The sequence below is a fragment of the Ornithorhynchus anatinus genome, chromosome X1 (genome assembly GCF_004115215.2).
Source record: "Ornithorhynchus anatinus isolate Pmale09 chromosome X1, mOrnAna1.pri.v4, whole genome shotgun sequence".
NCBI lineage: Eukaryota > Metazoa > Chordata > Mammalia > Monotremata > Ornithorhynchidae > Ornithorhynchus > Ornithorhynchus anatinus.
In genome coordinates this window covers 105,281,123-105,307,315 of record NC_041749.1, presented here as the reverse complement: position 1 = coordinate 105,307,315, position 26,193 = coordinate 105,281,123, and the positions used below count along the sequence as shown (strand labels likewise).

General features: G+C 50.6%; 2 protein-coding genes and 1 non-coding gene across 3 annotated transcripts in view; 1 reads left to right on the top strand and 2 right to left on the bottom strand.

Moving 5' to 3' along the window:
- Positions 1-26,193, bottom strand: part of LOC100681834 (olfactory receptor 24) — a 162,653-nt gene that overhangs the window by 105,289 nt on the left and 31,171 nt on the right. Inside the window, exon 3 of the mRNA XM_029050387.1 lies at positions 9,168-9,184. Coding sequence (XP_028906220.1) covers positions 9,168-9,184 — 17 coding nt within the window. The remainder of the gene's footprint in view (positions 1-9,167; positions 9,185-26,193) is intronic.
- On the bottom strand, positions 9,349-9,513 carry LOC114807128. Its single transcript, XR_003755181.1, has one exon. It is a non-coding gene; the product is annotated as a U1 spliceosomal RNA (small nuclear RNA).
- Positions 23,292-24,239, top strand: LOC120638032 (olfactory receptor 7G3-like). Its single transcript, XM_039910144.1, has one exon. The coding sequence runs from the start codon at positions 23,292-23,294 to the stop codon at positions 24,237-24,239; it is 948 nt and encodes a 315-aa protein (XP_039766078.1).

Here is a 26,193-nt window from a genome sequence, read left to right as displayed (position 1 = left end):
GTGGCCCAGGGGTCGACGGCAGGAAAGGTGAGAACGGGGGACGGTGAGGAGGTGGGCGGCAGAGGAACGGAGCGTGTGGGGTGGGCAGTAGAAAGAGAGAAGGGAGGTGAGATAGGAGGGGGCAAGGTGATGGAGAGCTTTGAAGCCAAGAGTGAGGAGTTTGTGTTTCGTGCGGAGGTTGATAGGCAACCACTGGAGGTTTTTAAGGAGGAGGGCGACAGGCCCAGAGCGTTTCTGTAGGAAGATGATCCGGGCAGCGGAAGGAAGAATGGACTGTTGTGGGGAGAGACAGGAGGAAGGGACAACGGAGAGGAGGCTGACACAATAATCCAGTCGGGATATTATGAGAGCCTGTACCAGCACGATAGCCGTTTGGATGGAGAGGAAAGGGCAGATCTTGGCGATATTGTAAAGGTGGCTTTCCACCAAGCCACGCTGCTTCTCTATGTACCGCATAGGGTACGGAAGGGAGAGGGAACTGGGGAAGAAGGCTTAATCGGGAAAGGCCTCCTGGAGATGTGACTTTAGTAAGGCTTTGAAGGTGGAGAGAGGATGATGGTCTGGTATTTGTTAATAATAATGTTGGTATTTGTTAAGCGCTTACTATGTGCCGAGCACTGTTCTAAGCGCTGGGGTAGACATAGGGGAAGCAGGTTGTCCCACGTGGGGCTCACAGTCTTAATCCCCATTTTACAGATGAGGGAACTGAGGCACAGAGAAGTTAAGTGACTTGCCCACAGTCACACAGCCGACAAGTGGCAGAGCTGGGATTCGAACTCATGAGTCCTGATTCCAGGGCCCGTGCTCTTTCCACTGAGCCACGCTGCTTCTTGTTAAGCGCTTACTATGTGCAGAGCACTGTTCTGAAGGGGGAGACTCAGTGCAAGAGCATAAGCTTGAGAGGCAGAGGTCACGGGTTCTAATCCGCCGCCACGGATGCGCCGGGACCTCCTCTCCCTAGGAGCCGCGCCCCCGGACCGCCGCTGCCCCTCTTCCCGGTTGGATCTTTCCGGACGGGGACGCCGCCACGGAAGCGCCGAGATCTCTCCTCCTGAGAAGCCCGCGCTATCAGACTTCGATGACTTGCCTCCGGGCTCATGGTCGTCTCCCCCTCCCGGACGTCTGCACCCCCGCCCGAGGGCGCCGACACCAAGGACCCGCCCCCCCCCCCCGCCCCCCCGCCACCGCGGGCCCCGCAGCCCCCAGCAGCCTCCAGAACCTCGTGTAGCTCCCAGACCATCCCCCATCTCTCCACTGACCTTCCAACTCCCCTGGTCTAGTGCGCCTCGGACCCCATTCCCGCTCACTTTATAAAAACCATCGCCTCTGCCCTCCTCCCTTCCTTAACTTCTGTTTTTAACCACTCAATCTCCAATGGCTCCTTCCCCTCTGCCTTCAAACATGCCCATATCTCTCCCATCCTAAAAAAAACAAAAACCCTCTCTCGACCCCACTTCCCCTTCCAGTTGTCGCCCTCTCTCCCTACTACCCTTCCTTTCTAAAATCCTAGAACGAGTCGTCTACACTCGCTGCTTAGAATTCCTCAACTCCCATTCTCTTCCGGACCCCCTCCAATCTGGCTTCCGTCCCCTCCACTCTACCGAGACTGCTCTCTCTAAGGTCACCCGTGACCTCCTTCTTGCCAAATCCAATGGCTCCTACTCCATTCTAATCCTCCTTGACCTCTCAGCTGCCTTTGACACTGTCGACCATCCCCTCCTCCTCCACACCTTATCTCACCTTGGCTTCACGGACTCCGTCCTCTCCTAGTTCTCTTATCTCTCTGGCCGGTCATTCTCGGTCCCCTTCGCAGGTGCCTCCTCCCCCTCCCATCCTTTAACTGTTGGAGTTCCTCAAGGGTCAGTTCTTAGCCCTCTTCTGTTCTCCATTTACACTCGCTCCCTTGGTGAACTCATTCTCTCTCACGGCTTTGACTACCATCTCTACGCGGATGACATGCAGATCTACATCTCCGCCCCTGTCCTCTCCCCCTCCCTTCAGGCTCGCATCTCCTCCTGTCTCCAGGATGTCTCCACCTGGATGTCGGCCCGCCACCTAAAACTCAACATGAGCAAGACCGAGCTCCTCATCTTCCCTCCCAAGCCCAGTCCTCTCCCAGACTTCCCTATCACCGTGGATGGCACGACCATCCTTCCCGTCTCTGGGGCCTGCAATCTCGGTGTCATCTTTGACTCGTCTCTCTCGTTCACCCCACACATGCTATCCGTTACCAAGACTTGCCGGTTTCACCTTTACAATATCGCCAAGATCCGCCCTTTCCTCTCCACCCAAATGGCTACCTTACTGCTACAGGCTCTTGTTATATCCCGGCTAGACTACTGTGTCAGCCTTCTCTCTGATCTCCCTTCCTCCTCTCTCGCCCCACTCCAGTCTATTCTTCACTCCGCTGCCCGGCTCATCTTCCTGCAGAAACGCTCTGGGCCTGTCACTCCCCTTCTTAAACACCTCCAGTGGTTGCCTATCAACCTCCGCTCCGAACAAAAACTCCTCACTCTAGGCTTCAAGGCTCTTCATCACCTTGCCCCCTCCTGCCTCTCCTCCCTTCTCTCTACTGCCCACCCCACACGCTCCGTTCCTCTGCCGCCCACTTCCTCGCCGTCCCTCGGTCTCGCCTATCCCGCCGTCGACCCCTGGGCCACCTCCTCCCGCGGTCCTGGAATGCCCTCCCTCCTCACCTCCGACAATCTAATTCTCTTCCCTCTTCAAATCCCTACTTAAAGCTCACCTCCTCCAAGAGGCCTTCCCAGACTGAGCTCCTCTTCTCCCTCTACTCCCTCTACCACCCCCCCCTTCACCTCTCCGTAGCTTAACCCTCTTTTCCCCCCATTTCCCTCTGCTCCTCCCCCTCTACCTTCCCATCCCCTCAGCACCGTACTCGTCCGCTCAACTGTATATATTTTCATTACCCTATTTATTTTGTTAATGAAATGTACATCGCCTTGATTCTATTTAGTTGCCATTGTTTTTACGAGATGTTCTTCCCCTCGACTCTATTCATTGCCATTGTTCTCGTCTGTCCGTCTCCCCCGATTAGACTGTAAGCCCGTCAAACGGCAGGGACCGTCTCTATCTGTTGCCGACTTGTTCATTCCAAGCGCTTAGTACAGTGCTCTGCACATAGTAAGCGCTCAATAAATACTATTGAATGAATGAACTGCCCACCATCAAGGGAAGCGGCCATCCCTGGGGAGCCCCCACTCCCTCCTTCCGTGTGCTCTGACTAGAGGCGAATGATTCCCTCCCCCGGGTGGGGATTAAGACTGTGAGCCTCAGGCTGGACAACCTGATGACCTTGCACCACCCCTCCCCGCCCCCAGTGCTTAGAACAGTGCTTGGCACATAGCAAGCGCTTAACAAATGCCATCATTATTATTATTAGAGAAGCAGCGTGGCTCAGTGGAAAGAGCCTGGGCTTGGGAGTCAGAGGTCATGGGTTCAAATCCCACCTCAGCCACTTGTCAGTCGTGTGACTTTGGGCAAGTCACTTCACTTCGCTGGGCCTCAGTTACCCCATCTGTAAAATGGGGATTAAGACTGTGAGCCTCATGTGGGACAACCGGATCACCTTGTATCCTTCCCAGCGCTTAGAACAGTGCTTTGCACATAGTAAGCGCTTAACAAATAATAATAATAATGTGCTTCTCTAATGCCATCATCACTGGGTAACATTGCCCTTGTTCTCACTGTGCTACTTTTAACTACTACCTGCACTCGCACCTACTCACCCCGCCCATGTTGCTTGGTTATCTACTCCTCTCCCCAGGAGTTTCCTCATGACAGCTCTCATGACAGCTCCGATGAAGCCGGGAGTGATGCCAAATAGGGAGAGGTCTAAGCCGAAGCGTCAGACAGAGTCGCCCAGCGTGTGCCGGGCAGCAGCGGTATGGGAAAGAGGCAAAGGTCATGTGATCAAACCATCGATCAAAGACACCAGCAGAGACTCGAGTTTTTACTGCGTAGAAGGCGGCAGTGGTAAAGATAGGCACTTCCCTATCTTTACCAAGAAAACTCGACGGATACAGACATTCCAGAATGACCCCGGGACAGAAGATGGGACGTTCTGAAGAGTGGAATCGCCATGGGTCAGAAGCAACGTCATTTGAGGAAGAAGAAGAAGATGATGAGCCTCTTATAAGGCTTTTCGTATCTCTCCCCTGCCCTCTCGGCCCCCTCCCTTCCGCCCCGCCCCCCGGTCACAATTGCCCTTGTTCTCGCTGTGTTACTTTTAACTACTACCTCCACTCGCAACTACTCACCCCGCCCATGTTGCTTGGTTATCTACTCCTCTCCCCAGGAGTTCCCTCTCCCCTGTCCCCCATAGCTCCCACCCTTCCCCAAATCGGCCATCCACAGGGTCACGAGCCTCTGGACTCTCCTTGCCGCTAGCCTTTTGATTTTGATCTGATCGACCCACGGACGAGTCAACATTCGACCCTGGGCATCACCCGCTTATTAATAATATTATATCATATTATATTATTCCTACCGCCTGTTAATCCTTAACTGATCTCAGTGCTGTTACTTCACTATGACCTTCCAACCCCCCTGCTCCCATCTGCCCTTCCCAATCCTCACCTTCCCCTTCCCCTCTCCCACTCGGCTCTTTCCCTCACTTTCCACTGCCCCGTCCCCTCCTCCCCACCCCGTCCTTAGAATCCCACTTTACCAGCGCCAACCCTCAGCCCCCTTCCCTTGCGCTCTTCCCCACCGGACCCCTTCCTCCCGTCCCCTTCCCTTCCCTCTTCCCCGCCCACGTCCCGTCCCCTTTCTCCTGTCCCATCGCCACCCCTCATCCCCCTCTCCCCACCCAGGTCCCCGCCATCTCATTTCCATCCAGACCCTCCCCTCCTCCCGCTCCCTTCCCCCTCCTCCTCCACAGCTGCTGCCAAGCGTGGCCTATTGGCAACCCCCCGCTCCATTAGAGGTTAAGCTCCCTTTCATCCTTGACCTATTCCTTTCCCGCTGTCTCCTCCTCCTCGCCCTGACGGAGACCTGGCTCACCCCTGAGGACACGATCTCTTCTGCTGCTCTCTCCAGCGGAGGCCTCTCCTTCTCCCACTCCCCCAGTCTCACCGGGAAAGGAGGAGGTGCCGGCTTCCTTCTCGCACCCCAATGCCGCTTCCGCACTATTCTCCCTCCCCCTTCCCTCTCCTTCCCCTCCTTCGAAGCTTATATCATTCGCCTCTACCACCCCCTCCAGATGCCTGTAGCCGTCATCTCCCGCCCCCCTCCTTCGCAAGAAACAAAAACCCCTCGCTCTTGGTTTCAAAACTCTCCATCACCTTGCCCCCTCTTGCCTCCCCTCCCTTCTCTCTTTCTACTGCCCACCCCGTACACTCCGCTCCTCTCCCGCTCGCCTCCTCGCGGTTCCTTGTTCTCACCTGTCCCGCCGTCGACCCCTGGCCCACGTCCTCCCGCTGTCCTGGAACGCCCTCCCTCCTCACCTCCGCCAAACGAACTCTCTTCCCCTCTTCAAAGCCCTACTGCGAGCTCATCTCCTCCAGGAGGCCTTCCCAGCCTGAGCCCCCCCTTTCCCTCTGCTCCTCCTCCCTTCCCCATTCCTCCCCCCGCCCCCGCTCGCCCTCCGCTCTTCCTCCTTCCCCTACCCCACAGCACTGAGCATATTTGTATATATTATTTATTACTCTATTTATTTTGTTAATGGTGTGTAGAGAAGCAGCGTGGCTCAGTGGGAAGAGCCCGGTCTTGGGAGTCAGAGGTCATGAGTTCGAATCCCGGCTCTGCCACTTGTCTGCTGTGTGATTGTGGGCAAGTCACTTGACTTCTCTGTGCCTCAGTTACCTCATCTGTAAAATGGGGATTAACTGTGAACCTCACGTGGGACAACCTGATTACCCTGTATTTACCCCAGCGCTTAGAACAGTGCTCTGCACGTAGTAAGCGCTTAACAAATACCAACATTGTTAATATTATATAAACCTATGATTCTATTTATCTTGGTGATATCTATGGCAGACTACTCGGTTTGCTGTCTTTTGCTTTGCTGTCTGTCTCCCCCGTTTAGACTGTGAACCCGTTATTGGGCAGGGATTGTCTCTCTCTGTTGCCGAATCGCACATTCCAAGCGCTTAGTCCAGTGCTCTGCACATAGTAAGCAAGCGCTCGATAAATACGATTGAATGAATGAATGAATGAATCCCGTCTCCACCGCTTGTCGTCTGAGTGACTTTCTGGGCCTCAGTTACCTCATCTGGAAAATGAGGAGGGATGAAGACGGTGAGCCCTATGTGGGACAACCTGATTACCTTGTACTCCCCCCTCCCTCCCGCCCCCACCCAGCGCTTAGAGCAGTGCTTGGCACATAGTACGCGCTTAACAAATGCCATCATCATCGTTATTATCATTATTACTCTCAACGAGGGAGAGAGAGAAAGAGAGAGTGAGTCTGAGAGTTTCCCTTCCCCTCCCCACAGCACTTACATATATTTGTCCATATTTATCGCTCTATCTATTAATGGTGTGCATTTACCTATGGTTCTAGTCATTTCTTTTGATGGTTGTGATGCCTGTCTACTTGTTTTGTTTTGTTGTCCGTCTCCCCCTTCTAGACTGTGAGCCCGTTGTCGGGTAGGGATTGTCTCTATCCATTGCCGCATTGTATGTTCCAAGCGCTCAGTACAGTGCTCTGCACATAGTAAGCGCTCAATAAATACGATTGAATGAATGAGAGAGGACGAAGTTTAAGCAGCAGGGCAGTGGAAATTAGCCATCAGACCCTCGCCTGCAAGGCCCAACTCCATTCTCCCTCCAAGTCTTCCTTTTCCCAGTCACTGACAGAGCCCAGCCCCTGCCTCCAGACCGCCCGCAGTAGTGGGGAGGAGTCGGCTGAGCAGCCGGGACTTCGGGAGTGGAACTAATTCTTGGGTCATAACTGCTCCCCCGCCCTCCCGTCCACCCCCGCCCCCCGCCCCCAAGGGAGCCCATCAAGCAGGAAGGGTCGGGGAGGGGAACCCTATCTTGGGCACCTTGTGGGCACAAGGGCCACCCTCTGCAGCTTAGGAGCTGCTCCCGCTGGAGCTCTGCCTGCGCCAGCACCTTAGAGACTGACCCCGATAGCCCTGTCATAGCTGGCTCGGCTCGGGGGGAGGGGTATCCAGGCGTGGCGATGTGCCCTTCCCCGCTGAGGGGGCACCACCTTCCCTCCAGACCTTTCCAGTCCCACTACTTCTTCCTATTGTTAAAGATGGTATGTGGCCTTGAACGTGCCATTCCAACACCCAACCTCATCACAGTCAAGAAGGAAATGCTGAAGCTATGGCCACAACCACTCAATGGTCTCCTGAATGGAGCCTTCTATTACCGGAGTTGTGATCCTGCAAATTCATTCATTCATTCATTCATTCATTCATTCATTCGTATTTATTGAGCGCTTACTGTGTGCAGAGCACTGTTCTGAGCGATTGGGAGAGCAGCGATAAACAGTCACATTCCTTGTCCACAGCAGGCTTACAGTCTAGAGTGGGGGTGGGGGGCAGACATCAATACAAATAAATGAAATTATGAATATCAACTGCAGTGTCGTGCGGCTGGGATGGAGGGAAGGGCAAAGGGAGCAAGTCAGGGAGATGTGGAAGAAGAGGAAAAGTGGGGCTTAGTTTGGGAAGGCCTCTTGAAGGAGACGTGCCTTCAATAAGGCTTTGGCCGGAGCCGGGGGTGGCGGGGAGGGGAGGGGAGTGCGGAGTAATTGTCAGATTGGAGGAGAGAGGGCATTCCAGGCCGGAGGTAGGACGTGGTGCCGGGTGTGAAAAGACATACCAACAGGCTAAGACGTGGCAATCATTGAGGAAGTTTCCACAGCAGTTGAACCTAACGACCTAACCACTGAGGCCGACAAGCATGGAGGCCAGCTCTGTTTAAACTCTTACTTTAGCTTTTCCTCAACATATGGGACATAGAGGAGAGAGCATAGGATCTCAAAGCTGCCTCCATCATCGCCATCTCTTTTCAATAGAGTACTCATTAAGGGCTTACCCTCTGCCAGGTACCGTCCTGAGCGCTGGGGTCGATAGAAGGTTGAACACAGTCCCTGTCCCATATGGGGCTCACAGTCTTAGTCGGAGGGAGGAGAAGTGAATTCCCATTTTACAGATGATGTGACTGAAGCGCAGAGAAGTGAAGTGACTTGCCCAAAGTCGCACAGCAGACAAGTGGCAGAGCTGGGACTGGAACCCAGAGCCTCCGAGCCCCAGGCCCATAGTCTTCCCACTCGGCCATGTTGCTTGCCTTCCAAAAGGAAGATGAAATTCCAGGCTGACAATTATCGAGGCCCCTCATTTCCTCTCCACTGAGCCAACAAGATCCTAGCCAGAAGGCTATTGCCCAGTGAATGTTCCTGGCTTCAGATCACAGTGTGGCACAGCGGGCACGATCTTTGCAGCATGGCAGACTCAGGAAAAGTGCAAAGAGCAGTACCAAGACCTCCCTAGAGAAGCAGCGTGGCTCAGTGGAAAGAGCCCGGGCTTGGGAGTCAGAGGTCATGGGTTCAAATGCCGGTCCAGCCGCTCGTCAGCTGTGTGACTTGGGAAAGTCACTTCACGTCTCTGCGCCTCAGTGACCTCGTCTGTAAAATGGGGATGAAGACTGTGAGCCCCACGTGGGACCACCTGATCACCTCGTATCCTCCCCAGCGCTTAGAACAGTGCTTTGCACATAGTAAGCGCTAAACAAATGCCATCGTTATTATTATTACATAGATTTCCTAGGCTTTATGAGAGCCCATTTGACCCCTCAGTGGGTCTGGACTCTGGAAACCACTTGCTAAATTTGGCTGCCCCTGAAAAGTTCATTAAAATCTGAAACTCCCTCACGGAGGCCTGGTTGGCTGTGCCTAACCCAAGGATTTCCACATCTGGTCCGTTCCCTCTCGGCCTCCCTCTCTACATTGCAAACTCGTTGTCGACAGGAAAAGCGCACACCGACTTTGGACTCTCCCAAGCGCTTCCTAAAGCGCTCTGTATAAGGGAAGCCCTCAAATATCAACCATGATGGTAACGGGATAAAAAACCGCTCACTACAAAGCAGGAGCTCACTTTGGAAAAGAAGCAGTAACCCAATTTGATAAGCACATTCACGTCAGCACCAACAAAGCGCAAAGAATTGAACTCCCCAACTGGACAACAGCAAACGGAGACATAACTCTCCTCTTTACCTTTCCCGCAAGGCTACAGAAAACAAAGTCCTCTCTACTACCATAACCCTCGTAAGAGAGTCACATCTCTTGCTGCAGGAGCTTCTCTACTGCCTCTTACCACACGGATATCCCTTGGGAATCTTTAAAGTCGTTCTAAACTTTAGTAACCAGCATGGCGGGGGAGAGCGCGAACGCAGTCCCCCACTACCAAAAATTATGCAGTCGAGTTTCCCACATTTGAGGAAATCGCAGGGGTCAGCGAAGCCAGAGTGCAATAGCTAAGCCTCACCCTGGGAAAAACTACCTTCATGATCATAGTATTTCCCCTGCCAGGTAAGTATGACTGGGCCCACCCCTCGGGGAAGGACGCCATGACAAGTCGGGCACTGTACACATAGGCCTGCTACGGCACAGACCGGCCGAACTTAGAGGCCATTGACTATGGGGCGGGGGGGTCACATCAAGCCTGAGGGGCAACGGCCGCCCTCCTCAGCAGAGCCCCTAAAATCCTAGTAAGGAGAAGATTGGCAGGTCATTTCCCAGGATGCACAGCGCTCCCGGGGCCCTCGTTGTGACGTCACCCACCAGGGGCCTTGGGCTTTTCATTCATTCATTCATTCATTCAATAGTATTTATTGAGCGCTTACTATGTGCAGAGCACTGTACTAAGCGCTTGGGATGAACAAGTCGGCAACAGATAGAGACAGTCCCTGCCGTTTGACGGGCTTACAGTCTAATCGGGGGAGACGGACAGACAAGAACAATGGCAATAAATAGAGTCAAGGGGAAGAACATCTCGTAAAAACAATGGCAACTAAATAGAATCAAGGCGATGTACAATTCATTAACAAAATAAATAGGGTAATGGAAATATATACAGTTGAGGCGGACGAGTACAGTGCTGTGGGATGGGAAGGGAGAGGTGGAGGAGCAGAGGGAAAAGGGGAAAAAGAGGGTTTAGCTGCGGAGAGGTAAAGGGGGGGTGGCAGAGGGAGTAGAGGGAGAAGAGGAGCTCAGTCTGGGAAGGCCTCTTGGAGGAGGTGAGTTTTAAGTAGGGTTTTGAAGAGGGGAAGAGAATCAGTTTGGCGGAGGTGAGGAGGGAGGGCGTTCCGGGACCGCGGAGGACGTGGCCCGGGGGTCGACGGCGGATAGGCCGAGACCGAGGGACGGTGAGGAGGTGGGCGGCAGAGGAGCGGAGCGTGCGGGGTGGGTGGTAGAAAGAGAGAAGGGAGGAGAGGTAGGAAGGGGCAAGGTGATGGAGAGCCTTGAAGCCTAGACTGAGGAGTTTTTGTTTGGAGCGGCGGTTGATAGGCAACCACTGGAGTTGTTTAAGAAGGGGAGTGACATGCCCAGATCGTTTCTGCAGGAAGATGAGCCGGGCAGCGGAGTGAAGAATAGACTGGAGCGGGGCGAGAGAGGAGGAAGGGAGGTCAGAGAGAAGGCCGACACGGTAGTCTAGCCGGGATATAACGAGAGCCCGTAACGGTAAGGTTGCCGTTTGGGTGGAGAGGAAAGGGCGGATCTTGGCGATATTGTAAAGGCGAAACCGGCAGGTCTTGGTAACAGATAGGATGTGTGGGGTGAACGAGAGAGACGAGTCAAGGATGACACCGAGATTGCGGGCCCGAGAGACGGGAAGGATGGTCGTGCCATCCACGGTGATAGAGAAGTCTGGGAGAGGACCGGGTTTGGGAGGGAAGATGAGGAGCTCAGTTTTGCTTTTCCCAACCTGAGCCTTCGGGCTCTACGGCGCACGCGCACCACCTTTCCCTCCCTCGTTGAGTGTAGAGCACTAATGTGCAGAGCACAGTACTAAGCGCTTGGAACGGACAATTCGGCAACAGATAGAGACCAATCCCTGCCCAATAACGGGCTCACAGTCTATACGGGGGAGACAGACAGCAAAACAAACCAGAACACAGCAAAACGAGTAGTCTGGCGTCAATATCATCAAGATCAATAGAATCGTAGATATACACCACACCCTTAACAAAGTGAATACAGTGATAAATAATATATACAAATAAGCACAGTACCGTGGGGAGGGGAAGGGGGAGGAGCAGAGGGCGGTAGAGGAGGGAATGGGGAGGGGAGGAGGAGCAGAGGGAAAGGGAGGGCTCAGTCTGGGAAGGCCTCCTGGAGGAGGTGAGCTCTCACTAGGGCTTTGACGAGGGGAAGGGAGGTAGGTTGGCAGAGGTGAGGGCGTTCCAGGTCAGCGGGAGGACGTGGGCCAGGGGTCGACGGCGGGACAGGCGCGAACGGGGGACCGCGAGGAGGCGAGCGGCAGAGGAGCGGAGCGTGCCGGGTGGGCAGTCGAAGGAGAGAAGGGTGGTGAGGTGGAGGGGGCGAGGGGATGGAGAGCTCTGAAGCCAAGAGTGAGGAGTTTTTGTTTCGGGCGAAGGTTGATAGGCAACCCCTGGAGGTTTTTGAGGAGGGGAGCGACAGGCCCAGAGCGCTTCTGTAGGAAGATGATCCGGGCAGCGGAATGAAGAATGGACTGGAGCGGGGAGAGACAGGAGGAAGCCTCCCAACCTCAGTAAAAGTAAGTGGAAGTGGATGACGCCAAAGAGGGAGCCATTCGGGCTCCCCGGGCGCGAAAATGCTTAAGCCACGGTACCTCACACACATGCCATGACGACCGAAATGCGATCCCTCTTTTAAATTGATGCCTGTCTACTTGTTTGGTTTTGCTGTCTGTCTCCCCCTTTTAGACTGTGACTGAGCCCGCTATTGGGCAGGGACGGTCTCTATCTGTTGCCGAATTGTACATTCCAAGCTCTCGGTACGCTGCTCGGCACACAGTAAGCTCTCAGTAAATACGATTGAATGCATGAACGAATGAAGTGCTGTGGGGCTGAGGGTGGGGTGACTCTCAAGTGCTTAGAGGGTGTGGTGACCGTTCCTTTCTTAGTTGGTACAGAGCCAGGTGCAGAGGCCCTTGCAGAGGGGAGGGTGAGTAGGAGAAATGAGGGCTTAGTCAGGAAAAGCCTCTTGGAGGAGCTGTGATAGGGAAGCCAGCTTGGGGGGAACTCGAAGACCCAAACCCGATCTCCCTCATCATTTCCTCTTCCCTTCGCCTCATCTGGGCCAAATGACGAGAATGATCATTGTGGTCTTGGTTAAGCGCTTACTATGTGCCAGCCACTGTACTAAGCGCTAGAGTAGATATAAAGTAATTGGGTTGGGACACAGTCCCTGTCCACTTAGGGCTCACGGTCTTACAGGTCTTCACAGACCTGGCACAGTTGGCCGGCGGTCACGCACCTGGATTGGCCCCCGGGCCTGTCTTGCAAGGAGTGGAGCTTTTATGCTTTTGTGTACCTAATTTTGACCTCTCTTACCTGCCGCCTGCTCTGGGGAGGAGCCACGCACCCTATCTACAGCACCCCGGGGTGGACCGAAGCCTCCACCGTTCGAGCTCAGGGCTCTGCGGACCTTCTAGGGTTGTTACCCAAAGAGCGGGGCAGCCCTTCCCTCCCCCAGCCCTGGGGAGAAGCTGAACTGCTCGACATCATAAAGGCTGAGAAAGTTGGGGACCCTGTTTCCAAGAGATTTCAACACTCCCCACCGAGGTCTTAATTAAGTCTGAAGCGTCTGGGGGTTTGTTTCCAACAAGGGGCTTGGGGAGCCGCGGGCCGGGGGTCCCAGGGGCCCAGAGACTCCTGCAAATAGTCCTGCCCTGTGGGTGAGGATGCAGCGCTCCCGCCCAGAGCCCTGCAGCCCCACGATCCTGGTCCCCCTTCACGCTCGGGCCGCAGTCCGGAGGAGACGGAGGACGGCCGAGGGGCCCGGACCGGCACTGACCTTCCGGGTTAGAACCGTCCGCCGGGGAGACTGGCCACCCAACTGGATCCGACTGCCCCGAGGGTAGGTTCTCCACAGCAAACTTTACCCCGGGCTTTGTCTCATTTGGGGTGTCCTCTGATTAGAATCGGCTTTACGGAAATTGGATAGATGAGCGTCAAATTCAGATTCCTGCCCTAGAGGACCCCGAGACAGTTTGCTACAAGTAAGACAAGCTGTTCTTTGGTTTCCCCTCGCAACTCACACCTTGCCCCACTTTCCGGAACATTCAGGCCTTCCCAATACCTATGCTGCATCAACAGATGAGTGAGTTTTCCCTCAAGTGAGAAGCAGAGCTAGAGACGCATCACGGTCTAGCGGATAGAGCGGCACGGACCGGGAAGGCAGAAGGACTTGGGTGCTAAACCCGGCCATACCACTTGCCTGCTGTGTGACTTTGGGCAAGTCGCTACACCTCTCTGGGCCTCGGTTCCCTCATCTGTAAAAATGGGGATTAAGACCATGAGCCCCAGGTGGGACATGGACTGTGTCCAACCTGATCAGCTCGTACCTATCGCAGCACTTAGTACAGTGCCTGGCAATAAGTAATAAATGCTTAACAGATACCATCAAAAAACTGTGCATCAGACACTGGGGTAGAGAAAGTCGGGATGCTTCCAAGGATAAGTGGAGGGTTTAGGAAACTCCCCTTTCCTTCCCGAGCAAGGAATGGTTCTGGCTCCATCTGGGGCAAGAACCTCCATCAGAAGTGGTCCTTAGTCCAGGACTACTCTAAGCAAGTGACAACTGCAGAGGCAGAAACAGGGATGCTGGCCAACACCATGAGATCCCCAGATGAGGTTTGAGAGACAAGGCCTGGGCCACAGGGCCACGGGATCAATGCCCAGGGGCAAGGAGAGATTTTTTCATTAAAGGGGATGGGTGTCCAGGGTGAAATGAGTAGAGGGATGTGTGTGTGTGCGCGCGCGCGTGCGTGTGTGTGTTGGGGGGCAGGGCTGTCATTAGAGAGTAAGAAATCCAGTTCTGCAGTTGCCTTTGTAATCCCTATTCTCAGTTCTAATGAAGGTGCAGGTAGGTTGACAGAGGTGGTAGCCTCGTTCTCTGGCTCAGAGAATCCCATTCATAGCCAGTCAAGTCTCTGATTCATTCATTTATTCATTCAATTGCATTTGTTGAGGGTTTACTGTGTGCCGAGCACTGTACTAAGCACTTGGGAAGTACAATCCGGCAACAGATAGAGATAATCCCTACCCAACAACAGGCTCACAGTCTAGAAGGGGAGATAGACAACAAAACAAAACAAGTAGACAGGCATCACTACCATCAAAATAGATAAATAGAACCATAGATAAATGCACATCATTAATAAAATACATAGAGCAATAAATATGTACAAATATATACAAGTGCTGTGGGGAGGAGAAGGGGGTAGACTAGAGGGAGGGCGTCGGGATGATGGGGAGGGGAGAAGGAGCAGAGGGAAAGGGAGGGCTCAGTCTGGGAAGGCCTCCTGGAGGAGGTGAGCTCTCAGTAGAGCTTTGAAGAGGGGAAGAGAGTTAGTTTGGCAGATGTGGGGACGGAGGACATTCCAGGTCACAGGTAGGAAGTGGGCCGGGGTCGATGATGGGACAGGCGGGAATGAGGCACAGTGAGGGGGTTAGCGGGAGAGGAGTGGAGTGTGTGGGCTGGGCTGTAGGAGGAGAGAAGGGTGGTGAGGTGGAGGGGACAAGGTGATGGAGAACTTTGAAGCCAATAGTGAGGAGTTTATCCTTCATGCGAAGGTGGATGGGCAACCACTGGGGATTTTTGAGGAGTGGAGTGACATGCCCAGAGCATTTTGCAGAAAGGTAATCCAGGCAGGGGAGAGACAGGAGGGATGGGAGATCAGAAAGGAGGCTGATGCAGTAATCCAGTCGGAATACTAAGAGAGCTTGTACCAGCAAGGTAGCAGTTTGGGTGGAGAGGAAGGAGCAGATCTTGGTGATGTTGTGAAGGTGAGACCAGCAGGTTTTGATGATGGATTGGATGTGTGGGGTGAATGAGAGAGCAGAGTCAAGGATGACACTGAGGTTGCGGGCTTGTGAGGTGGGAAGGATGGTAGTGCCGTCCACAGTGACAGGAAAATTGGGGAAAGGACAGGGTTTGGGAGGGTAGATAAGGAGCTCAGTCTTGGACATGTTAAGTTCCTGAAGGCGGGCGGAGATACAAGCCTGGAGGGAGAGCGAGAGAACAGGGGAGGAGATGTAGATTTGGGTGTCATCTGCGTAGAGATGAGAGTTGAAGCTGTGGGAGTGAATGAGTTCACCAAAGGAGTGAGTATAGATGGATGACAGAAGGGACCCAAGAACTGACCCTACAGGTAGGGGATGGGCGAAGGAGGGGGAACCCACGAAGGAGACTGAAAATAAATGGCCAGAGAGATAAGAGGAGAACCAGGAGAGGACAGAGTCCGTGAAGCCAAGGTTGGTTAATGTGTTGAGGAGGAGGGGATGGTCGACAGTGTCAACGGCAGCTGAGAGGTTGAGGAGGATTAGGATAGAGTAGGAGCCATTGTATTTGGCAAGAAGGAGGTCACTGGTGACCTTTGAGAGGGCAGTGGAGGGGACAGAAGCCAGATTGGAGTGGGTCCAGGAGAGAGTTGGAGTTGAGGAATTTGAGGCAGCGAGAGTAGATGACTCGCTCTAGGAGTTTGGAGAGGAAAGGTAGGAGGGAGATAGGGCGATAACTGGAAGGGGCAGTGGGGTCAAGACAGGGGTTTTTTAGGATGGGGTAGACATAGGCATGTTTGAAGGCTGATGGAAAGAAGCCGTTGGAGAGTGAACAGTTGAAGATGGTAGTTAAGGAGGGGAGGAGGGAAGGGGTGAGAGTTTTTATAAGATGAGCGGGAATGGGGTCAGAAACACAGGTGGAAGGGGTGGCACTTGAAAGAAGGGAGGAGATCTCCTCTGAAGATACTTCTGGGAAGGTTGGGAAAGTAGGGGAGAGAGTTAAAGGCCGGGGTGGGGGGAGATGGAAAAGGGGGAGGGGTGACTTTGGGGAGCTCAGATCTGATGGTGTTTATTTTCTTAATGAAGTAGGTGGCCAGATGGTTGGGGGTGAGGGATGGAGGAGGGGAAGGAAGAGGGGGCCTGAGGAGGGAGTTAAATGTCCAGAACAGCTGGTGGGGGTGATGGACATGGGTGTCAATAAGGGAAGAAAAATAGTTTTTCCTGGAAGAGGAGAGGGCAGAGTTAAGTCAGGAAAGGATAAATTTCAAGTGAACAAGTTTGGCTTGGTGTTTAGACTTTCGCCAGCAGCGTTCAGCTGCTCGAGCATAAGAGTGAAGGAGGCAGACAGAAGCAGTGATCCAGGGCTATGCAACAACGGGCTCCCAGTCTAGAAGCAGAAAGACAGACAACAAAACAAACAACAAGTAGACAGGCATCTCTGATCTCTGGGTGAGTTCGGGAGACCAAAGGGAAACCGAGGAAAAGGCTGACGGGCTAAACAGAGAGGCAGTCAGATCTGTCTTCTTCCATCTGGACCCCCAAAGACTCTCTTGGTAGCTTTAGTTAATCAATCAATTGATTGATTGAATCAATGGTATTTACTGAGACTTACTATATGCAAAGCACTGCACTAAGCACTTGGGAGAGTACAATACAACAAAGTTGGTAAACACTATCTAGTCATGGCTGTGGTCAGTTCTCTAGTTTCTGCAAAGTTCTCCCTACTCTCTGTTAGACTTGGTCCTAAATGGCCAGAGACTCTGCAGTAACAGGGTAACAGGGCACATGGCTGGGGTATATTCTTGGAACTCAAAGCAAGAGTTATCCAGGGTGCCAGACACATCAACAAACCTGGGGCTCCTGCTCTCAGAGAGTAGCCCACCCAGTGGATAAAGTGGGAGAGCAGGAAATCAGAGTTTCCCATGTCATTGAAACAGGCAACCCCACATTTTGAAGGGGGAGAAATTCCTTTTCCAAGCCTAGGCATAAGTCCATCAGCAGTGGGTCAAGCCAACAGCCCATCCAGTCTCAGACTCTGTCTCTGACAGTAGGAGTAGGATACTTGGAGGAACGGTGTGAGGGTTGCCGTTTGGAACATCAGTTTTCATGGATTCATTCATTCATTCATTTATTCAATAGTATTTATTGAGTGCTTACTATGTGCAGAGCACTGTACTAAGTGCTTGGAATGTACAAATCGGTAACAGATAGAGACAGTCCCTGCCCATTGACGGGCTTACAGTCTAATCAGGGGAGACGGACAGACAAAAACAATAGCAATAAATAGAATCAAGGGGATGAACATCTCATTAAAACAATAGCAATAAATGGAATCAAGGTGATGTACATCTCATTAACAAAATAAATAGGGTAATGAAAATATATACAATTGAGCAGTCGAGCATAGTGCTGAGGGGAGGGGGAGGGAAAGGAGGAGGAGCAGAGGGAAAGGGGGGAAAAGAGGGCTTAGCTGAGGGGAGGTGAAGGGGGGGTAGAGGGGGAGCAGAGGGAGCAGGGGGAAAAGGGGAAGCTCAGTCTGGGAAGGTCTCTTGGAGGAGGTGAGCTCTAAGTAGCGTTTTGAAGAGGGGAAGATAATTAGTTTGGTGGAGGTGAGGAGGGAGGGCATTCCAGGACAGTGGGAGGATGTGGCCCAGGGGTTGACGGCGGGATAGGGGAGAATGGGGAATGGTGAGGAGGTGGGTGGCGGAGGAGCGGAGTGTGCGGGGTGGGCAGTAGAAAGAGAGAAAGGAGGAGAGGTAGGATGGGGCAAGGTGATGGAGAGCCTTGAAGGCTAGAGTGAGAAGTTTTTGTTTCGTGCAGAGGTTGATAGGCAACCACTGGAGGTTTTTAAGAAGGGGAGTGACATGCCCAGAGCGTTTCTGCAGGAAGATGAGCCGGGCAGCGGAATGAAGAATGGACTGGAGCAGAGAAAGACAGGAGGAAGGGAGATCAAAGAGAAGGCTGACACAATAGTCCAGCCGGGATATTATGAGAGCCTGTAACAGTAAGATAGCCGTTTGGGTGGAGAGGAAAGGGTGGATCTTGGCGATCTAATAAAGGTGAGACTGGGAGGTTTTGGTGATGGATTGGATGTGTGGGGTGAACGAGAGAGCCGAGTCAAAGATGACACCGAGGTTGCGGGCTTGAGAGACGGGAAGGATGGTTGTACCATCCACAGTGATAGGGAAGTCAGGAAGAGGACAGGGCTTGGGAGGGAAGATGAGGAGCTCAGTTTTGGCCATGTTGAGTTTTAGGTGGCGGGCAGACATCCAGGTAGAGACGTCTTGGAGGCAGGAGGAGATACAAGCCTGAAGGGAGGGGGAGAGGACAGGGGCAGAGATGTAGATCTGCGTATCATCTGCATAGAGATGATAGTTGAAGCCGTGAGAGCGAATGAGTTCACCAAGGGAGTGAGTGTATATGGAGAACAGAAGAGGCCAAGAACTGACCCTTGAGGAACCCCAACAGTTAGAGGATGGGAGGGGATAGTTATGGATAGTTATGGACCATCTATCCCCTACTAAGCCCTCATTTCCTCTTCGCCTTCTCCTTTCTGCACCACATTTGCACTTGGATTTGTACCCTTTTTTCACCCCTCAGCCCCACAGCACTTTCTATATAGCTGTAATTTATTTTAATATAAAAAATGGTGGTATTTGTTAAGCGCTTACTATGTGCAAAGCACTGTTCTAAGCCCTGGGGGATACAAGGTGATCAGGCTGTCCCACATGGGTCTCACAGTTTTAATCCCTATTTTACAGATGAGGTAACTGAGGCACAGAGAAGTTAAGTGACTTGCCTAAAGTCACACAGCTGGCAAGTGGTGGAGCTGGGATTCGAACCCATGAACTCTGACTCCCAAGCCTGGGCTCTTTCCACTGTACCACGCTGTATCTATCTCCCCCTCTAGACTGTAAGCTCCTTGTGGGCTGGTAACATATCTACCAACTCTGTTGTACTGTACTCTCCCAAGTGCTTATTATAGTGCTCTGCATGCAGTAAGCCCTCAATAAATACCACTGATTGATTGATTGACTGATTGACAGAAACCCATTATGGACCACTTGAACATGGTATTCATCCAAAACCCTTCTTGAATCTAGTAATGTTTCTGGCCTTTATAAATTCCCATGGGAATGAAGTCCTTATGCTTATCACTCACTAGGCAATGAAACATTTTCAAACCTTCCCCTTTAAGCTTCAGTGGCTTCTTCCTGGTATTGAGGAGTATGGTGACTTGGCCATCCAATTTCCCTCAGGAGGTGACACAGTTGCAGGACTGCAAGAAGGCTTGGTTGGGGGAAGTTGCACATGCCTGGATTGGAGAATTATTGGGATATTACCGTGAGTTGATCGGGGCTCAGAAATTGTCCAGAGTGTCTGTGTCTCTCTGGGTTGTTCTTCACAAGTGCCCATTTTGGTGAATTTGCAGATGGGTGTTAGCGGATGCTAGATGCTAGCTGATGCTGAGGCTAGAGAAGCAGCATTGCCTAGTGGAAAGAGCAAAGGCCTGGGAGTCAGAGGACCTGGGTTCTAATCCTGGCCCCACCACTTACCTGCTATGTGATCTTGGGCAAGTCACTTAACTTTCCTGTGCCTCAGTTACCTCACTGTAAAATGGGAATTGAGAATGTGAGCCCCACATGGGACAGGGACTGTGTCCAACCCGATTTGCTGGTATCCACCCCAGTGCTTAATGCACTAGTGTACTTAAGCACATAATAAGTGCTTAACAAATACCACAATTATTATTATTCTCTGTGTCTCAGTTCCCTCATCTGCAAAATGGGGATTCATCACTTTTTCTCCCTCCTAGTTAGACTGTGAACACCATGTGGGACCTGATTATCTTGTATATACCCCAGCGCTTAGTACAGTATTTGGCACATAGTAAGCACTTAACAAATACCACAATTATTATTATTTGACCCGAATAATTTGCAGTTGCAAGTTTACAATTAGTAGGCCAGTGTGGTGTGTGAATCTGAAGAGTGTTTTTGAGGTCCACTTGCTCACAGGGAGGTAGGGCAGTGGGTGGGGTGAATGAGAAGGACAGGTAAGAGGCCCTATTGAGGTCCAGGAGAGTAATAATGTTGATATTTGTTAAGCGCTTACTATGTGCAAAGCACTGTTCTAAGCGCTGGGGTAGACACAGGGGAATCAGGTCATCCCACGTGGGGCTCACAGTCTTAATCCCCATTTTACAGATGAGGTAACTGAGGCACAGAGAAGTTAAGTGACTTGCCCACAGTCACACAGCTGACAAGGGGCAGAGCTGGGACTCGAACTCATGACCCTTGACTCCAAAGCCCGTGCTCTTTCCACTGAGCCACGCTGCTTCTCAGATGCAATCACATTTGCAGTGGTTCAGAGGTACATTTTCATGGTAAAAAAATGACTAGTGCCAAGTTTTATGGGTTCCCTAAACCTCAGCAACAGCTTTATTACTTATAGAATTCTAGCCCTTGCTTGCAACAGAAAAAGACACAAAGCTTAGATGAGCAAGTCTTCATATAGCCTCAAAACAGGAATAGCCTCAAAGGAGACTGTAAACCTCACCTGGAACAGGGTCCAACCTGATTAATCTGTATTTACTCCTTCTCCTGTGGCCACCCCCATCCCCAACTCTGATACTTTAATAATAATAATGGTATTTGTTAAGCACTTACTATATGCCAAGCACTGTTCTAAGTGCTGGGTTAGATATAAGGTAATCAATTTGTCCCAGGTGGGGCTCACAGTTTTAATCCCCACTTTACAGATGTAGTAACAGAGGATCAGAGAAGTTAAGTGGCTTGCCCAAGATCACACAGCAGACAAGTGGCAGAGCGGGGATTAGAACCCATGTCCTCTGACTCCCAAGGCCATGTTCTTTCCACTAAGCCACACTGCTTTCTCTGCAGTCTCCTTGGCTCACCCACTTCTGGCCCAATTGATAGAGAATACAGTGACAAAGGAGAGTCCACAGCTGAAGCATTTCCCCATTCACATGAAGCAATTCATTCCTTTTCCTTACTTCTTTAATTTTATGGGGGAAGAGCTTAGATCAGGAACCTTGGGGCTTTCTGGGTTTCACAGAGCCCCATATGCAACTCCAAGCCTCCTGTTTTAGGATGATGACTCCTGTGGCAAGCTGGGAAAGTATGCTCTTGATCACATGACTGCTGAACCCATAAACACTTAGTTTGATAGTTTCATCCATAGGGAAGTCACCAGTGGTTTGATGTCTTCCTGGGTGATTTATAAGTGTGTTTCACAGGGCAGTTTCAGTTCTTTTATTGCTTAACTAGACCACTGGTTCAGGAATACAAATTGAGGACCACTTGTGTATATATCTGAAAATTCTATTATTTTCCCCTATCTATAATTTATTTTAATGTCTGACTTCCCTGCTAGGTTGTAAGCTTCTTGAGGGAAGGGATTATGTCTATTTATTGTATTCTCCCAAGTGCTTTATATAATGCTCTGCACATAGTAAGCATTCAATAAATACCATTGATTGAGTGGATGTCTGAAAATGAATTCAGAGGAGGACCTAGTAAGATGAGAAAATTTGTCCTTCAAAATTAAGATGAATTTAATATCAAGCAACCTCCATGCCTTGGATTAACTGCTTAGAGTGTGTGAGACAGTGTACTAAATGCTTTGATGCCAATTTAGACATGGCTGCTGCCCTACAGAGGGCACACAATCTAATGGGGTGAGGGAGCACAAACATGCAGGGGAAAATTAACAGACAACAACTGAGCAAAAAGAAATAACGATAGCACAATATCCCCTCTATCATCTCCTCACTGTTCCAGTCACAGCTGCCCTGGTACAACCATCACAGTCCATTCGTGAGGTGTGGGGGGGGGGGGGGGGCGGGGGGGGGGGGGCTCTTCAGTTTATCTCAGCTGGTAGACTTTAATCAATCATTCGATCAATTATTGAGTGTTTCTTCTGTGCAGAGTCCTGTAAGCTCTTGAGAGAGTACAATAGAATTAGAAGACACGATCTCTGTCTTCAAGGAGCTTGCAGTCTAGCAGGGGAGACAGACATTAAAATAAATTACAGGTAGGGGAAGCATAACTATAAAGATCGGAATGAGGTTAGACTAGCTGGAGGAGAATTACCGTCAGACTCCAAGAAAGGTTCCACAGGGGAGCCAGATGTCCTACAGGATTATTTTCAGATAGGGCTTTGTGGGTGGTTGGTTTATATTCAGTCTGCTGTCACTTAGGAGGAGCAATGGTATTTACTGAGCACAAGCTGGGTGTAATGCTGCACTATACTAAGTCCTTGGGGAAGCAGCATGGCTCAGTGGAAAGAGCATGGGCTTGGGAGTCAGAGGACATGGGTTTGAATCCTGGCTCTGCCACTTGTCAGTTGTGTGACTGTGGGCAAGTCACTTAACTCCTCTGTGCCTTAGTTACCTCATCTGTAAAATGGGGATTAAAACTTTGAGCCCCACGTGGGACAACCTGATCACCCTGTATCTACCCCAGCGCTTAGAACAGTGCTCTGCACATAGTAAGCGCTTAACAAATACCAACGTTATTATTACAAAAGAAGCACTAGGTCAGTTCAGAGGCCACAAGTCACCTGTCTAGAAGTGATGGGTCGTTATGGCTTGAAGTAAGTTCATGGTAATACATACACAAAAGACATACCTTTATTCACTATTCTAGTTTTGATTTTCATTCATGTTGACCAGGAGGTTAACCATTTACAACTTGATTTTTTGGCAAAGAAATAAGTGGGGAAAGAAACCACTTAAGTGGGGAGAGTGTTATAGCAGGGGATCCTTTCTCTTTTGTTATCTGCCCCGATTTCCACATTTTCTAGGGTGCCCATTTCATCTTCGGGTCTCTATAGAGTTTTCCTTTACCCCATTTGAAATCTTAATTTTTCCTCTTGTCCTTACAGTGCATCGGTAGAGTTTATTCCTGAACCTAGTCAGTTGGCTTTCCAGCAGGTTCCAACAGTGAGCTAAATGGGCTAACATCTCCAGTTCTAAATTCACTTCTTTTTGGTTTCCGAGCTCTTTTATTTATCTTTTGTAAGGATTTTGAATAAGAAAGAGTATCTTAGGCTCCTTTCCTAATGGGGAAATAGCAGGTGACTTTAATAAGCCCAACACAGTAGCCCAACAAAGTTGGAAAATGAGACTGAAAAGAAATCAGGTCAGGGAGTTTTGCCATCAGGTGAAGGACTCGGTTGTCTTTCTGCTCCTTTTTACCACCTAGTAACCACCAGGGGGTGGGAGGGAGGAAGAAGAAGAAAAATGTAACTGCTCCATCCCCCTATTCCCCTGCCACATCTCCCTCAGCAGATCCTCTGGCTCTATGGAGAAGGGAAACCAAACCAGCATCTCAGAATTCCTCCTCCTGGGACTGTCTGACCGGGCAGAGCAGTGGCAGCTCCTTTTCGTGCTGTTCCTCTGGATGTACCTGCTCGGGGTTCTGGGGAGCCTGCTCATCGTCGTGGCCATCGGCTCCGACCCACACCTGCACACCCCCATGTACTTCTTCCTCACCAACCTCTCCCTGGCTGACATCTGCTTCCTGTCCACCACGGTCCCCAAGATGCTGATCAACATCCAGGCCCGGGATAAATCCATATCCTATGTTGGCTGCTTGGCACAAATGTATTGCTTTATGCTGTTTTCATGTCTGGACAATTTTCTCCTCACTGGGATGGCTTTTGACCGCTACGTGGCCATATGCCACCCCCTCCACTACACCACGATCATGAGCCCACGGCTCTGTGCCTGGATGATTGTGGTGTCCTGGAGCATCGGTAACCTTAATGCCCTCTTACATACCTTAATGGTGGTTCGATTATCGTTCTGTGCAGGAAACAAAATCCATCACTTTTTCTGTGATCTTAGCCAGCTTCTAAAGCTTTCCTGTACTGACACCCTCTTCAATGAAGTCTTGGTGTATGTACTCTTAGTAGCTTTAGGTGTTGTTCCCCTCACAGGTCTCCTTTTCTCTTACAGTTGCATCATCTCTACCATTTTGAGAATCCCATCTCCTGGGGGAAGATATAAAGTTTTCTCCACCTGTAGCTCTCACCTGTCTGTAGTTTCTTTGTTCTATGGCACTGGCCTTGGGGTTTATTTCAGTCAAACATCTTCCACCCAAACATCTGGGAAGGGCTCGGTAGCATCTGTGATGTACACGGTGGTCAGCCCCATGCTGAATCCCTTCATCTACAGCCTGAGGAACAAGGACATGAAAGAGGCCCTTAGAAATGTGTTCAGGAGGAAAAGCCGCCCCAAGAAGCTGTGAGCCCTCCCCTCGTATCCTCAGAAGGTGGAAGGTCGTGGTGAATTTGCTTGTATCTGTTAATCATCTGCTGAGGTTATCTGCTGACCTCCAGGGGGCGCCCAAATTCCAGGAGTGGGTTAGGCGATTTCCATGGATTTACAAGCCATCATCATCATCATCATCATCATCAGTGGCGTTTATTGAGCATTTACTATGTGTAGAGCACTGTACTAAGTGCTTAGTACAGAGTCTAGTACTCTCCTGAGTCAAAGGGGACTCATGGAAATATTCATACTGGCTAAGAGAATACATCTGAATGTGTCTGAGCTAAAGTGTACTCAGATGTATGCAAATCCACAATTGAGACTTTGGAGTGCTCCCTGAACTTCTCCTGTACCTCTTGTGCTCCAGAGATCCTATGAATAGATCTACATTTACTGGCCATGATTTCGAGATTTGGCAACACGAATGATGTCCATAAACTGCATATGGTGCTAATTATGAAAGCAGTTGGGAGAGTGTATTTGTATGTATTTGGGGGTGGTAGCCGATCTAAGCGAGAGGGTTTTGGTTGATAAGTGGGATAGTGGGATAGCTTGAAGAAGAGGAAACAAAGTGTAATAACCTTTATTTTCCTCTACCTATTTATGCTGCCCTTTTTTCTGGGCATTCAGTATAATGGAATATTTACTGTCTCTTGTGCCTATTTCTGTTATAGCAGAGGTTGGAGTGTGTTTTGACATGGGGAGGTGTCCCTCATATGAGCTTATAAAGGGCTCCCTAAGTGTTCCCTAGGTGTTAAGCGCTTAGTACAGTGCTTTGCACACAGTAAGTGCTCAATAAATACGATTTAAAAAATAAAAACGAATGAATGAATGTTCCCCTTATAATGGCTCTTCTGATTGAACTACTGGGTTAGAGCACTGCCCTGAGGCTTACCCTACCTGGGTGGGACAACAGTGTGGTAAGAATGGGCACCTGAAGTGCTGGGCAGGCAGGCAACTGGTCTTCATCTCCATAGAGGGGTCACAGACTCAGGTTTTACTGCTACCTGTGGCTCTGGGGGAAAACGTGGATTCATGAGAGGGGAGCAATCCACAGAATCAGCCTGACTGAGAAACAGCAATGCAGGCAGTCCTAAAGTATGATGTTGAGCAAGAACAAACAGTAGCATTTACAACATTTCTAAAATTTGCATCCTGTTTCAGATTTACAACACTTTGTTCTCTGACTTCCTTACAATATCCTCTTCTGGGCACTAGTTTCAGGGGTGCAGGTAATCACTAGGGAGGATCGAGGTGACCACATTACTTCCAATGAGGTAAAAGTCAACATCCATGTTGTAGAACCTCTCTAACTCAGTCAATCAATCAGTCAATATATGAACTGAGCACTTATTGTGTGCAGAGCATGGTAGTAAGCACTTGGGAGAGTACAATAGAGTTAGTAGACATGTTCCCTGTACTCTAGAAGCTTACAATCTAATGGAGGAATTTACAATCTAGTTGATTATAATATAAATACATTAATGTAGCTACTCTATAATTTATCAAGTATACAATTCTGGATAATTTTGGTAGGAAAAAGGTATTCAACCATTGTTCCGGAGCCTATTTCCTCATTTATAACTTGCCCCTATGAGAAAATTGGTCCCAATTTACAGTGCTTTGACTTCATGCAGTTTTCAGGAAACAACTGTGTCATAAGTCCAAGGACTGTTGTAACACCTTAGATTTGAATGGCATTTTAATTTTATCTGAAGTGCTTTCTCATCAGTTTCTCATTTTCTCCTCAAAATGTCCATGCCAGGGAGGGAGAGGAAATAATCATTATCCCCATTTTATAGATGAGGAAACCAAGGCCCAGAAAAGTTAAGTGACTTGCCCAAGTTCACACAGCTGCCCAGTGGCTGCTCCTCTTTCCCTTTGATGATACTGTTTCTTTAATGGTCGGCTGGGCAGGGGGACCCAGGAGA

Excerpts from the sequence above, each read along its gene's own strand:
- LOC120638032 (XM_039910144.1), top strand. The coding sequence starts at position 23,292 with ATGGAGAAGGGAAACCAAACCAGCATCTCAGAATTCCTCCTCCTGGGA.